The sequence below is a fragment of the Chrysemys picta genome, chromosome 11 (genome assembly GCF_011386835.1).
Source record: "Chrysemys picta bellii isolate R12L10 chromosome 11, ASM1138683v2, whole genome shotgun sequence".
Classification (NCBI taxonomy): Eukaryota; Metazoa; Chordata; order Testudines; family Emydidae; genus Chrysemys; species Chrysemys picta.
Genome location: NC_088801.1, coordinates 57264235 through 57279918, shown reverse-complemented (window position 1 = coordinate 57279918; position 15684 = coordinate 57264235). Strand labels below are relative to the sequence as shown.

Sequence of the window (15684 nt, the reverse complement as noted above, 5' to 3'; positions counted from 1 at the left end):
CTCCTCCATCCGCACTTTCCCCTTCCCCCGTCTCTTACTCCCTTTCCCGATCCCCCACACTTTTGCCAACTTGCCTACCTCTTGTTCCGGGCCCTCACTTCCCAATTCCCGCACCAGACTTTTCCAGTCCCCAAATTGCCTCCAGATTGAGATAAAGGAGAGAGAGGGAAGCGCCCTACAGCTCTGGAGACGAGGCGAGCTTTGTTTCCCTTAACTTGCGTGGTTCGCATTTTTGCCTTAACTGTTGCCACCAGCGAATGAGTTTTAAACACATTCGTTCTCTCACGCTCGGTGGTTTCTTGCTTCTCCCCTTTGTTCTCCAGCAAACACAGCCCGTTCTCTCCCTCCGACCCCTGGCAAGGTTTTGGCCAAGGCTCGCAGCCTGCCATTACCCCTAGCGGAGTACAATGTAGCCGCCCCAGGCTCTCAGCCCCGAAGGACCTTCCTAGGTGCTCTGAGCATGAACAGTTCATGTGCACGATTAGCCGTCGCTGGCTTCGTGGCCTTTCCGTGCGCTCCTTTAGTGGTTTCCCTTTGCGGGTGGAGGTTTGGGCCTCTCCGGGCCTTTTGCCCTCCGCTGATTTAGCCACCGAGAAAGAAACTAACCGCTCCCCTTTCCACCCCAGCAACAGCCGGTGCATTTCAAGCGCTGTTGGCTCCCCTTCTGCACAGCCCCTTTGCCCCGGGAGCGCCGCTGAGATGCAGAGACAGGCCCTGGCTTCCGGCACTCAAGCGCCGGAGTAAATAGAAAACGAAATACCCGCTGCTTCTCCAGGGCAGGGCTACCCCCCTGTTGCTTGCAGCCTGGCCGCCGGCTGCAGGGAGCCAGGCGCTTCCAAGTCCGGTAGCAGGCGTTAGAGGACTCCGAGCTCACAGCACCCACGGGAAGCCAAGGGGGAAATGGGGGCACAAGGCAGGGTCAGGGCAACAAGGGCCTCTAGGAAGAAAAAGAAAAATAGGGAAGGTGAGGAAAGGAGCTAGATACCGAGAGACATAGGCAGCTCCTGGAGGAAAGAGGGAAAGAAGGAAATCGTATTGTTTAGGAGTAATTTGTCATTCGATTGCGGGGGGCGAATTTGTGAAGACCAGGACTATTTCCCACTCTGATCCCAGACGGAGACATTTCAAATGTCGCAAACTCCGCGCAACGAAGCCCAGCAGATGAACATCAGAGAAAGGAAGCGCAATATTTGTCCCGGAAAATCTGCAAAAACACCGCCGCCTTTGGCTCTTTGCGCTTTTTGAAGGTTGGACAACCCTGGAACTTGAAATCGCGTGTTGGCTGGAAAAGTGACAGTTAATTAAAAACAAACCTTTCCACCGAGATTTGTGTTCGGAAAAATTATTTGGCAATACACCACCCGAGGATTAAAAAAACTAAAATAAGGAAGATTGTCACACGCTAATAAGCGCATCCATTTTGCATTCACCAAAATAGGTCCAAACAGAAAACCCTGGAATTTCAATTTGTTCTAAATGACAAAAAAGCAGAGGTTATTAATAAAAAAAGAAACCAGTTTGTTTTTTTATATTAAAAATGCGCTGGAAAGTAATCGCTTCCCCTCCCTCAGTTGAAATAAAGACGTGAAAATTTTGTACTGGAAAAAGCATATGTAATTTGAAACAGAAAAGGCCTTTATTGGGAAATATTCTGTAAAAGAAAAATAAACATCATGTATCTCAAAATCTATAAATCTGTTTGAATAAAATAAAGTTTAAGAAACAGAAATTACTAACCAGCAGAATTTAAATAATCGGTTCAGTTTTGCGTGTCTTTAATAATAATCCTCTCAGTTTCCCATATCACAATTATTACCTCTTAATAATGCAAAGTTTAAGTAATTTTATATATAGAAAACAAGTTTGCAGCTCTTGTTCTCCATTTAACGCACAAATGCAAAAAATAAATAAAAAAACAACCAACCGCCCCTCCGCCCCCCCAAAAAACAACCCCCCCCCACAAACCCATAGAAGAAAAGAGGTGCAATGGATTAATTGAAAATAAAGCAATTGCAACGTGTATATTTAATTGGATGCATTATTCAGCTCCCCCACTGAGTGGTTTAATAATTTAGAATCAATAGTTTCCCTACAAACTTTATAAAATATTTACAAATAATAAAATATTAATCGATTAACAAGCCAGGAGCTTTACTTTTATAGGAGCTTTACTAGAGTCCTGCAATCATGCTGTTGACACAAGTCTCTGATGTTAACGAAAGGATCATTGACAAAATGTAAATGAAGATCTTCAGACAGTGGTGTTTATAAAATAGCTCATTAATGAGCTTGGACTGACTCTGTCCATCCACATCATCAGATATAATAATAGTGACGAATCAGACAGGGAAGATCCTGGCTAAACCATTGGTATTTTTTTCCAGAAGTACTGAAGTCTTAAATCACCAATTCTTCTAACTTTCTGGCCATTGATCCGAAGGAATTCGTAGTTGAACATCAAAGGTAAGAATAAATCAACATTATTTAATTATTCAATAGTTGGTAGAAAATACGAACTTCCATATATAACCCACAACAGCATGTTACGCAGTTTATTTTGGCAAGTTACACTAGGGTATTGAAAAAAGTTTGCTCTTCGAACTTCCAGGATTGTTTTCTTTCTTTTTTTTCTTTTCCAAACCTGTAATCTTTCAAATACAAAATCTGGCTGACATACTTCAGCTACTTTGCATTAAACTCCTCCAAAGTCTGCATTTTTCAGATGCATTGGCTTTCAGTCCTTCTCAAACAACTCATGCAAATTGCCCGAGCGGGTCGTTGCTCCGTGCCTGGTGGAGAATTCTCGCCCCACACGCCACCCTCCCTACCTTTTGCTGGCAGGAGCCTCTAGTTCTGGGTCCCACAAAGTTCAACCGGAGTTACGACCCCCGCCCCCACCCCTTCCATTTCTTCCTGACCCGGGGGCAGAGATTACACCCGGTCGAGACGCCTCGTAGCCACGCGGCGAGAGATCGCTGTTCCACCCCCTCCCCTACATGGGGCAGGAACCCGTCCTTCTGGGAGCCGAGCAGCTGCTGCCTTTTCCGGGGTGGCAGAATCCTGCTGCTGCACCGGGATTGAGAGTGGGGTTGATCTGGAATGAAGCGAGTTTCTCTCTTACCCTGGTCAGAGCTCCGCCGCGTCTCACAGGCTCCCAGCCCCACTTCCTTGTACGGCCCAAAGCCCTTAGAGAGACACGACCACTCCGCAACCTATTAACATCGTCTGGAGGAAAGGAGGAGAAGCAATAGCAGCCGCAGCTCAGCTACCACCACCAGGCTGCAAGCCCCACGCAGCACAAATCCCAAAAGAAACTGCAACGCTGCTGCTCTACTTCCAAAAGATGTGACTATGTAGACTACCGGCAGGGATTGCAAATATGGTGGCGATGGGGCTAGGAGCCGCTGCTATTGCTTCAGTTAAGATAATAGGATGGGAGTGAAGCTATCAGTGCTGCTAGTTCTTATTCTTACCTCCAAATAATGTGACCCTCCCGCCCCCACAAGGGACTGCAACATTGGTGGCGGGATTGAAAGTTGCTGCTGTTCTTGCTGCTTCTGCTTTTTCTACAAAGCCCGCCGAGATTGTCCTGTGCACGTGTGGGGTGTAGGGGGGGAAGGAGAGGAGTTACTATTGCGAGCTCTCGAGCTCTCCTTTTGCGCCAGGTGATATTATTGGGGAACAGGAGCTGCTGCTTATTCTTTCCTGCAACCCCCTCTCCTCATCAGGGCTGGGCATAGTGGACGGGGGGTTGCCAGGAGCCAAGAGCTGTTGCTATTCTTGGTTCTTCTTCCCTGTCCCAAAGGCAGTCACTGAACCCCTCTCCCCAAAGGGTCTGTGCCAGGCCAGAGCCAGGGGAGCGTATGTGCTCTGTTCTCGCTGCCCCCCGCAGTTAGCTGGGCTCCTTTCCTCTCCCACTCCCAGCCGCAGGCATCCACGAAAAGCCCCCTCCCCCCAATCCTCAGGTCTCCAATGTGTCCCCCTTTAACGCGTTTCTACCCCCCTTTTTGACCCTCCGGCGCCACCGTAAAAACAGGCCCACTTAAGGGGGCTCGGCCGGCCGCAATAGGAGCCGTTGAGCGGGTGGGCGAGTCGGTTGGTGCCTGTCGGAGCGTGAGCTGGGCATGGGGTTCCCGGCCCGCGAGTGGCGGGGACGCCCCGCTGGAGGGGTTGGAATTTCTTCGGTCCACCTTAAAGCGGAGCTGGTGCTGCCGCCGCCTCGGCTGCTGCGGGGCGGCCCCGAGCTGCTCCCGGGCGGGGCAGGGGAGTTGGCGGCGGGGTTCGGGGGTTGCGGGCAGAGCCCCCCCCCATCCCCGGCCCAGGCAGCGGCGAGGCCGGGAGATCTGAGCGGGCCGGGCCGGCTCCCCCATCCCCTGCAGGCCCGGGACTCGGGGGGCTGCCGCCGGGGATGGGCTGGAGGGGCCCGGCCCGGTGGCGCGCTGGCCCCTGCCCCGGCGCTGGTGGACGGTCGGGGCTGCGGCTGCACCTTGCAGCCGGGGATGGCGGGGAGGCCGCGGCTGCGGCTGCCCCCGAGCTGCACGTGTCCGGCTGGCTGCCCCGGGGGTGGGGTTGGAGCGGGCGGAGGGCGCAACTTCCAGCTCAGGCCGTGCCCGGCAGCGACGCGCCGCGGGCAGGCTGCCCCTGCTGTCACTAGCCGGGCCCCTCCCTGTGCTGCCCGCTCGCCCCCTGGCTCGCAGCCCGGAGCCGCGGACAGACGGGCAGAGCGCCCGGCTCCGGCTCCGCCTCCCCCGGGCTGCCCTTCTCCCCCCGCCCCTAACCCTGCCTCCCCACCCCCGGCGCAGCGCCCGGCTCTCCTGCCTGTGTGCGCGCTCCGGGGGGACGTTCATTATTTATTTATTGGTGTTTAATTTCCTGCCAGGCGGGTCTCCCTCCCTCCCCGCTTCCCCACCCCTCTGCAGGCAGCGGGGCTGGCTGGAGCAGCGGCAGCCTTGGCTTGGAGGGAGGGAGGATGGGTGGGGGGCCAGGTGGGCTGCTTCTCTCCGCGCTGTACCTGAGCTGAGCTTCTCCAGAGACTTTTATTTATTGGGGGCGCGGGGGGAGGGGAGGAAGGCAGGGGCGGGAGGTGGTTGCTATTTTGGATGCAAAGATCTGGGGACAGGAAAACCGCACACACACACACAGACACACACACACACACACACAGACACACACACACACAGACACTGAAACCAAGGACAACCCCAGAAAGGACTCACTTTGCCTTGATGACTCAACGCAACTAATAATCATTTCTCTCCTCTCGCTGTGGCGAGTCCCTCCTGCTCCTCCTGCTGCTGCTGCTGCTGGCAGAGGAGGGAGCGATTGAAAGTGACACATCGGGGGCTGCCGCCTCTTCACCGCGATCACAAGCGCCCGCTTCCCGGCTCCTCCTGCTGCCGCTTCTCCTCCCGCTGCCCGGGATAGCGGCCCCTTTAGACGCGGCCTCCCTCCCCTTCGCCACCCCCTCTCTCCTCCGCGATTGATTTTCTCCGCCGAAGGTGTGAGAAGTCGGGCCTCTCTCTCTCTCCCCCCCCTCGGAGCCAGTCGCCTCACCTCTTCCCCCCACCCCCGTTCACTCCCCCGGCTGCCCTCTTTGGAAGGGGCTCTGACTCGTGACAGCCAGCTCTGCCCAAGAAGACACCCTGACCCGGGACCTTAAAGCTCGGACTCGAGGAAAAGGGGGGTCAGCTGGGTGGGGAGGGGGGAAGGAAGTAGAAAGGAAGAAAACACCAACGTAAAAGGAGGAAACAAGAAAACTTTCCACCCTGGATTCTCTACTTTTGATCCATGGACAGAGCCCAACTCAGCCAACTTACAGACAGACTATAAGCAGTAAGTACAGCAGGAGCCCACAAACCCCGCGTGGGTGAGCAGCTCGCAACAGCCTTTGTCGCGAGGAGCTAGCTAGTTTTATTATGTACGGGGTCCGTGAAATAATGACGGCGGTGGTGTTAATTGTGAGAGAAACAGCCCTGGCTGCAGCAATGCCCTGTCCCTTCTTGTTCCTATATGTCTGGGTGGCCGTTCCCAGGAACCCGGCTAGCAGGATTGGAGCACACAGTTCTTGGGGTTTTCTGGCTTGGTTTGTACTGCGTTGTGTAGTCAAACCTGCAAACCCGATCTCCTTTAAATAGCATGTGGGCACCCCAAAACTGACCTGCCTTGCAAACACTAACGCTAGAACGCGAGGTTTGGAGAGCGGGGGTGGGTGGGGGGAGTTTTTAGAGTGAATTTGAACTTGAGTTTGATTTGGCTCAGAGGATCAATGAGCTAAGACGCGGCTCGACCCGGGATGTGTTAACGGCGCTTTGATCGGAGAAGTGTAATCAAGATACCTGTCGCATGTTATTTTGATAAACTTGCCGACTTTAGTGCACGTTTGCCAACATACGTACCAGGTCACATTTGCAGGGAGCCCAGAGCATTTTTAGATCCGGTTGTTATCCTTGTGGTGTTTGCGCACTACTAGTTTTCAGAGTGATCTTCCGAAGAGAGATGATGTCTCCGTAAATCGCTGTATTAATTCACAATCGGGTCTTCACATTATGTTGTGTCCGCGTGAAACGGGTTGATTCTGTGCAGGAGTTACTTAACACACCTGCCTTTTTCAAAGTATCCAACTTTCTGAACTGACCCACTAGACGGAAATGTAACGTGTAAATGTCTCCGGTAATAACATGGTTTGTGCCACTGAATTTCAAATGAGCGATCAACTCTGGTGAGCCGTGGTGCATCAGTACTTGTTAGTTACCTTTCTTCAATCAATGTAGGCAATGTATTAACAACTCGGGTGCAAATACCTGGGTTTCAAGCAGTTTAGCTCTTGCATACTATAGAGAATGAATATGATTCTGAAAGCCGGGGCTTGATTGCTTTATTTGGATGAAGTGAGCGGACAATGATGATTACTATCTCTTGAACTCCCTGATTATGCTCCCTTTACAAACCTCCTGAAGTGTATATGTTTCTTTCTCTCTAGGTCCTTGTTCATTTTACTGTGATCTGCCTGTGGGAACTTTGTCTCCAAGTCAAAGTAGCATGGAGCGGAGAAGTGAGAGTCCCTGTCTAAGGGATAGTCCAGACAGAGGGAGCGGCAGCCCTGATGTCAAAGGTCCTCCCCCCGTGAAGGTGGCCAGGCTTGAGCAGAATGGCAGTCCTATGGGAACCCGAGGGAGGCCCAATGGCTCTGTGACCAAATCAGTGGGAGGTAACCATCCAGTAGTATTAATGTATACATAACAGACTGGCAGCTGAATTACAATGGCATAGTGTCAGGGTTCATGTTGATTAAGCTTTCTGTCTGGGTGTAGGATTACAGGAAGTGGATTGCAAATTGTCAGTACCCTACTTGCCCCTCATCAGTAACTAGCAGCCTCATTTACTGTTAAATAGAAAAGTGGTTTATCCAGAAGGTGGCATTTTGTTGGGCATGTTGCCACTCTGTGCGAGGTGTTGGCAGGTTTATGTCACAGCTAGCAGTTTCTAGCTTTTACTGGAAAGCTTTTAGCTGTTAAACTCTATTCCAGTGTTAAAAGGGTGCATGTAAGGGCTTCATTTCATATTGACTCTTTTCACAGAATATTTATTAAAAGGCCTTTTTAGTACCACAGTTAATCCATCACTATATCTACGCCAACTCCCAAAAGGCCTTATCCTACCCCTACTGATGAAAAATGGGAACAGGATTGGGACCAAGTACGCCAAGCTTTCTGAATAGGAATTCGTTGTTTGAATACACATAATTATAAACCGACAGTGAAAGATCACATTCAAATTTGTGTTGCATGATGGCCTTATTTTTACAGGGGAAAATACAGTTTTACTCATGCATCAATAGATAGTTATTCACAAAAGAGAGCATTGGAGACCACTTAACTATAGTTAACAGGATCTTACTAATGGCTTAAAATATATCATGACATTTATAAATAATAATAATACCCTAATGGTTTTATGAATGAATTCTCACAAATGGAAAAAAACTTGCTCTATTGAATTACAACACATATTACTTGTAGAGTGTATATGCTTTATGGAACTTATATGAACAGTTATAAAATCTTTAGGCAGTTAACCTGTTATGCAGAGGACATAGCAAGACATAAACACATGGTTAGGATCAGTTTGTTTAACATAATTATTACAGATTAATTTTGTAGCTTTGGCACAGTTACTCTCTGTAGAGCTTTAAATTTCATAGTTGCCCTGCTCCCTAGTTGCTATTCAATTTTGTGTTTATGGCATGTTTCAGTGACACGAGTGGCTGCTTTTTTTCAAGCAACTACTTACTCAAGCTAAACTCTCTGATGACCTCTTAAATGTCCTGCTTTTTCCTCTTAATTTTGATGTTGACAAGATTGATATAATGTAACATTACATTTAGAAAAATATCTTTAAAGTTTTGTAGCAGATCAGGTAGTAAGAGAGAAAAATATTTCAAAGCAGGCCATGGACATCTTTATATTTAGTAAGAAATGTAATTATTTAATGTAATGTATGTTTGTGGGTTTGTTTGTTTTTTAAATCTAGCCCACGCTGGATACAAAAATCTAATCAGTTCATAATAGAAAGGGTCAGTACATTTGGAAAAGATACTTTAATATTGTCATTGCATGACTGTGTACTTAATTTAACAGTTTTGTCATTATATGGTTGATTTAAACGTCTTTTCTCAATAGAGTTTCTAATTGCTGAAGTTTGTTGACAGGCTGCAGCTTGTATTTTTCGAATCATAGTGATCTGTATATTTACTTAATGAAGGGTATAAAAGCTTAGCAGTTTCTTGTGCTTTTGATGAATTCATCTCCATTTATTGAACCTCTTATTATTTTTGTTCTTTTAAAGGATGCAAAGGGAGAAATCACTTTACAGTTAACGACTTGTTGTATTATACCAATTAGAAATTAATAGGAAAATAATTCATTGGCTAACAGTGGGATCCAACTAACTAGTTTTGTCTGAAAATGCTAGAAAGTATGTATTCTAGCCATAGGTGCCTTTTAGAAGACTGAAGGACTGTGGCTTCATTTTAAAGAAAAGATTAGAACTTGGAACTAAAGTTTTGGAGATCTATTAAAATGCACTTAAAAAAAGGATGACTTCAAACATTTTGGAATATATATGTTGCTTTCTAATTGCAACTGTCCTTTGCCAAAGGAAGTTTACATGGTGCTGTGATTATATTGGTGGTTCAGATTGACTCTGGCCTATTGAAGTACGGAGCGTTTCATTCAGTTTAACATGAAGACTTTCCTTTCTGAAGACAAACTTTTAAGAGGTTACATTTTCATTCACTGCTCTCTGGTTTGTTATAAGCTTGATGTAGACTGGAGTGTTTAAAATGTAGGGGAATCATGGTGGATTTTTTCCCCCATGTGTTTTTTAGACAGCTTGCCTGCGTGTCTCATAGTTTGAGTACCATAATACAGTTTATTCATTGGTTCTGCTTCATATTGAAAGCAAGAATAAAATTATTTTTGTCTGAATACTGATCTAGGATCTATAATATTCAATGCTAAAGTAGTTAAGGTGGATTTTTTTTTATAAGATAATGGCACTGTATAAGATTGATTTTTATTTTTTAGAAAAGCTTTCAGGATAAACTAACATATCTATTTTTCAGAGAGATGTTTCCCATTTTCTTTTTAAGATTTGATGTTTATGAACACATTATTTTGATTTTGTGTCCAAGTAATGTATTTTGAATGCAAATAACTGAGTCTGTTGGTTTCAGAAGTTCATATCGCTCCAAATGTACACTGAAATGGTAATAATTTTGTCACTTTAATTGTGATGCTCAAATGTTGGCATTTGAAGAGTACTTTTTGAATAGAGTTTTAGAAAATAATATCCTTTCATGTACAAAACTTGGTGTCTATAAAAATAAGTTAATAAACCACTTTTTCCAGTGCTAGTCATAGATGAAGACTCTTCAGTAAAAGCAATCTATATTGAAATATTGCATAGTGAAATGACTTCCAAGACTTTAGTTGATGTGCTCTTAGTTTGATTTTATTTTGTTTATACGATTTATTTATACGTTTTATAAAAAACTTGTACTTTTCAAAAAGCAATATTTTCAATGTTTTTCTATTTAGAAACAATGTTATTACAACCTTTTTCAGTTCTGTAGAATGTGTTTTAAGATTTGAACCCCAGGGCAATAAGATGCTAACAAATCACATTTTGATTACTCTTATTTTCCCTTCATTTGTTCTGTGTAGGTAAACGCTGAAATGTTTTTCTTTTTCTATTATGCCCACTTTTAGTTAAATCTCAAGAATAAGTATTTCTGTACATTTTCATTAAAAATGGAGAAATTTAATTTAAATTATCTAAAGCTATGGCAGGACTGATGACCTGTGGTAACAAGTTTTATAACTTTTAGTGTTTATTACATTTTTTTACAGTGGCTTCCCAGAGAAAGAGAGAAATATTAAAGTGCACGGATGTTCCACTTTTCTCACTGAATTTTTCAGTGACAGTATTTTACATAAAGCGCTGCAAACAGTATATCAGCTCTGCTAGAGAGAAATGTTGCCTTCTGACTCTTTTTTGTAGCCGAATGTACATAATTCAAAGGGCCATTATGGCAGTTGTAGTAAACTTGTGTAGGTCACAAAAAGATAAACAAGGCTCTTTTTAAAAGGGGATTTAAAAGTTTCTGTACTGTTTATAATGGTAAGAACAGATACTATGTTTTTGCTTCAGCTGAAGGTATTAGAGTCCAGTTTTGTTTTGCTCTGGCTAGTCCAACAACTTTCTAAAATGTTTCACCAGTTATCTAACCAGTCTGTTTTAAAGCATGTATGTAATAAAACCCAAGCGCTCAGATGTTCGTGACTAGTAGGTTTTTTAGAGGGTCCCTGGGAAAAAAGGCTAATATATCTTTAAAAAACATATGAAGTCTGGGAGAGAATTTAGAGTGTGCAGGAGAACTATGGTGTTGACAGCTTTATATTCCTGTTGGGTAACATTCACTTACTAGAATTGGCGTCCCCTCTCAGTTAGTAATTCACTCCATAAGGATTTTGAAAAAAGAATGATTAATAGCTAGGAAATTCAGATTTGCAAAATTGTTGATTAAGCTTGCAAACCTGTCTGTAAATGGAGCTGTATTTGTATGTGTGTATTTTATTTCTAAGAAGACAGAAAACAAGTTCAGAGTCTGAGTGTAACTTAAAATATTAATATCATAAATGTGCTATTTAATGCTTTGGTACAGAAGAATTAAATGTAGAACCCAAATAACACAATCAACTTTTAGGCAGGAAGCAATTGTATAATATTTGTTTTTTAAATGAGTTTGAGACCAGTTTAATAGCAATTATTTTTTTCTTAATTTAACTGTTAAAACATGCCATTTAATTTTATAATATCTGTCTGAAAGAGAACTTTCAAACAGTTGTAACTAAATTACACGAGCAGTACTTAAATCTACCATATGGAAGATACAAATATAAAAAATCTTCTTGATGCAGTGCATTCTTCTATGGGTGTTCCTGATAATTTTATACTGCTGATTGTTCTCAGCTTTTTAACATTAAAGCTTAAAAATATTTTGATCTTCATAGGTGCATTTCAGAAATCTGTTTTAATATCTCTCTCAACAGAGAGAAATACTAATCAAGTGTGGTAAAAGTATTGTCTATCAAATCAGTATCTTACACCTAGTTTTACAAAAGAATACTAGTTAATCTTTGTTATCTTATATCTGTTTCAAGGATATAAATACTTTGTTGCAGGGGGGTGTGGGGAATCCATTATTATACAGACTCATACATGCAGATGGATCACATTTGATATTATATTCTAAATTGTTAGGCTATCATTTAGAGCTGAATTTTACCTACAATAACTGTTAACATGTTTTAATTGTCTGCATAGAGAATGTTCCTTATAAATAGATCAGGTAAAATAAAGTAATAGGTTTTAGATGTTGTTCAAATCTAGGTGAAGAATATCTTAATACTGTCTGAAAAAGATATTTTTGCTATTTGAAAGGGCTGAGCATGTCTAGGTATTGAAGTTATGAAAGCCGCAAAGCCTTATTAGCTTGGGAATTGGCAATGCACCGTAGTCTATCTTATACCATGTATACTATATAGTCGGAAAACACTACATTTTCTTTTGCTTTAATTCAGTATCAATTAAAGTAGAAAGAAGATGCTTAGTTTTATGCATTAATAGTATATCACTAGGGGAAAAAAACCCCTCATCTAATTTAAATAAGGAAAAGGGGACACTGGTATCTCCTTGTAATGGAGATGTAGACTGATTAATTGTTTAGAAATGAGCTGCTTTTTGTGTTGAAAAAGATTATTTTTTGTCCTGATCATAGCTGATATCTTAAAGAGAATAAACGTAACAGTCACTCTTCTGGGGTCATCTAGTGTATCATCTGTATTTTTGCTGAGGTTGAAAAATAGCCTTTCTCTGTTTTCAATACTTGGTCTGTTATTAAACTAAAGATACAGTTGGTTAAAATATATATGCAATTGAACATATGCATTAAACAGAATATAGGGTATCCACCCATTCGGTGACCTAGGCATAATTTGATGGTTAGTGTAATTTTGGAACTCTAAGTTCCATCTACAGAAAGCCACTGACCATTATGTATTTGAGACTTGAAGATTAGCTGTAATAAGATTTCATTCCCCCCCCCCTCCCCAACTGTTCAGCAGTAGCTACAGGCATCTTTTTTCCCCACCTCACAGTAAATTGCTAGATGCCATTATCTTCATCATGAACCAAAGAATAGAAAAGGGACCAACATCTTTGAGAAATTAAATGTTAATTCTTCTTTCTCTCTGTAAACAGTGCTTTTGCTGTACTTATAGGACAGAACAGATTTACTGTCAATTATTTACAGGACATTTCTTTGAGATAAGTGCTGTCAGTGTGATTCTAACAGACAGCGACCCCGTAGAATAGAATTGGTTTGATGCAATGGAAGGGTGGTAGGTCCATGCCAAAATAGCTGCAGTATAGAACAGCGGGGAACTTTTGCTGCAGAAAATTAAATAGCTACATTTTCACAACCAAATTTAAACAAAGAGCTTAGACATCACCCAAAGAAGGAAAACAATATTAAACTTTACTGTTATGGATTAAACTCCTAAAGGTGAAGCTAAATGATTTGTTTTTTCTTTCCTAACTAAATCAATATTCCTAACGAAATTATTTTTCTATCTGAAATATTTTAGCAAGGTTTAATAGTAGATGAAAACTAGTTGTTCATGTAATTGTTTGTAATAAAGTAGTCATAAGCTTTCTGTGATCAGTAAATGTCACACTTCACATTTCTAATCTGTATTCCAGACTTCCACATATTATCCAATACCTTAATACACTACCCTTCATTTTCAACTGATTATAGTTTGAATACTTTTTTATGAAGTTACAAAAGTGCAAACCCACTAATTTGTAATGCCTTCTGCATGAGCAAAAAGGGGCACAGTGATATTTTGGACCTTATGTAAAGAGGAAGCTGGCACATGTAACATATTTTGTCACTGAAAATGACACAGTAAATGGCAATGTAAATTGACATCTATGCTGTTATAAAATTGAGACCATTTGCTGCAGTATGTAGTTCACGTTCACAAAATTGTTGTGTGTCCTAAATAAGAGAGATCTTGACTTTGTGATTGAACAATTATCAGGCCATTTAAGAATCTTTGGTGATGTGTAGTGTAAAGTGTTAGAATTGACAAATTGATTGTTTTGAACTCACCGTGGTCTTTTTAAAGCAGAAAGTCCTTTTGAAATAACTGAAAGTAGTTAAAACTAGGAAAGCTTTAGCTCTAGTGCAAAAGTTATAATTGGTCAAGTTTGCTCTTCATTTACTATCTTTCTATGCATAATGAGCTTAAATTGGATAATTTATTTTGGCTAACTCAAATTTTACAGGATTTTTCCTGCCTGTTGGTAACACTTAATGTATTTCAAGATTAAAGTCCCAATCCTGCAAGGCATTAAGTATTATCAACTCCTCTTGAATTGATGTGAATTGTGGGTGCTTTGCACCACACACAAGTTGCTCAGCACTTAGCTCAATCAGTGTCTGATTTAGGTTCTTCATGTGTAGCTATCAAATGAGTGTTCTCCTTTGGCAACACAAAATAGACGTTTTGAACATAGCAGAATGTGTTAAAAATGCATAGTTTTTGAGAGAGAGAGTAGGAACCAAAGCTTGGTTCATCATTTATCGGCTATACTGCAACAGATGCATTTTCACATTGTTCTGTAAGTGAAACTGACTTATGAACTAAAGCCACAACAGACAAAAGCCAGTTGAGGATTTGATGGCTTCAGAGAAAAATATTTTATAGCCTCTAGCCATGCTAAAAATGTTTCCTCCTTTATTTAGGCTTGGCAGAATTCAATTTTTTTTTAATGATTGCGACAGATAATTTTTAAAGCATTTTTTTGTCTATTTCAGTTTTCATAGTTGCTCAAAATCATGGGTTTTCTGCATACCTCCACCCCATAATTTTTATTAATTTAAAATTTCACAGTTGGATGAAATTATGGAGGGGCAGACAGTTATTATTTAATGACAATGAATGCTGATATTCAAAAAGTTAAATCTTTAATATTGTTAAAACACAAACTGTCAGCTACATATGTCTAAATATACAAAGTAAATATCCTTAAATCACACTCTAATACATTCTCAAGCAGCATTTTTCTTACTTTGCCTAGCTGTAAATTTTGTCTATTATCGAAGGAAATATTTCCAATTGGTTTGTGTATGTATTGTGAAATTGATGTTTATCAACATTTACTAATAAAAATTTAATCTTTCCTAGCCCACCCGTATTTTAGCTCGGTGTGTGTTGCTGAATGCTAGTCAGTTAAAACATATATATTTTGCTGTGTTACCTAAAAACTAATTTAAATTTATTAGTGGTACAAAGTGCAGAAACTACACTTTCATCACAATTAAAAATGGTATAATTAGCCTGCCTGTGTTAGGTTCTTCAGTTCATTCACAAAGTTTTTACTGCGTTTATACATTATATTTAAAAAAACAAGCCTTCTTTGCATTAAATGGCAACTGTGTTGACATTGTTGCAGATTTGAAATTGAGTTCTTACAAAATCTACTTGAAAAGTGGCTACGGCTACAGTAACGTCTCATAAAAGTTAATTATTTGAAGCAAACAGTTTGTGGGCAATTGTTCTTTAGTCTTTGTACTGAGGGAAAATATTAAATTAAGTATTTAGAATTGTACTTCTCTCAGATTAGAGAATGATAGTTTTAATAATGGCTTGTCACTATAATACCATCTGAAAAGGTTCAGATACCTTCCCTTAAAGATTGAAATAGTTGATAAATATGCTTATTTTAAACCTGGCCTAAAATAACATTATTCCCATCTTTTCCCCCAAAAAAGTTATGAAAAGTTGTAACTGTTAGCGAGCAAGGTATTTTGGAGACCACTAATGTGATAAGAACTTACAATAAGTTTGTAAGATTCTTCTGTTTTTTTTTTTTAAAAAAAGTCTACATTTAGAGTAAATGTGAAAATCAGTGTTGCTAACAGATCAGGACTTATGCACTCGTGAATTTTTCTGCCTGACACAAAGCTGTAAGGATGACTTACAGCAGTGTCAAATGATTGTAAATGTAAAAGTGGTGCAGTGTGAGCCATAGAGTTCTATTATTTTCATTTGC

The 15684-nt window shown here is 41.8% G+C and overlaps 1 protein-coding gene across 4 annotated transcripts in view; it reads left to right on the top strand.

Annotated features, from left to right (window-relative positions):
• The window catches only part of SATB2 (SATB homeobox 2), a 163957-nt gene that overhangs the window by 524 nt on the left and 147749 nt on the right, over nucleotides 1–15684 (top strand). The window contains exons 2-3 of one of the 4 annotated variants that reach the window (XM_065562051.1): nucleotides 2385–2463; nucleotides 6980–7207. In XM_065562051.1, coding sequence (XP_065418123.1) covers nucleotides 7039–7207 — 169 coding nt within the window. In that variant the 5' untranslated portion in view covers nucleotides 2385–2463; nucleotides 6980–7038. Of the gene's footprint in view, nucleotides 1–2384; nucleotides 2464–4034; nucleotides 5833–6979; nucleotides 7208–15684 lie in introns of those variants that run through there. The other 3 variants (XM_065562053.1, XM_065562050.1, XM_065562052.1) reach the window with 3 other exon arrangements.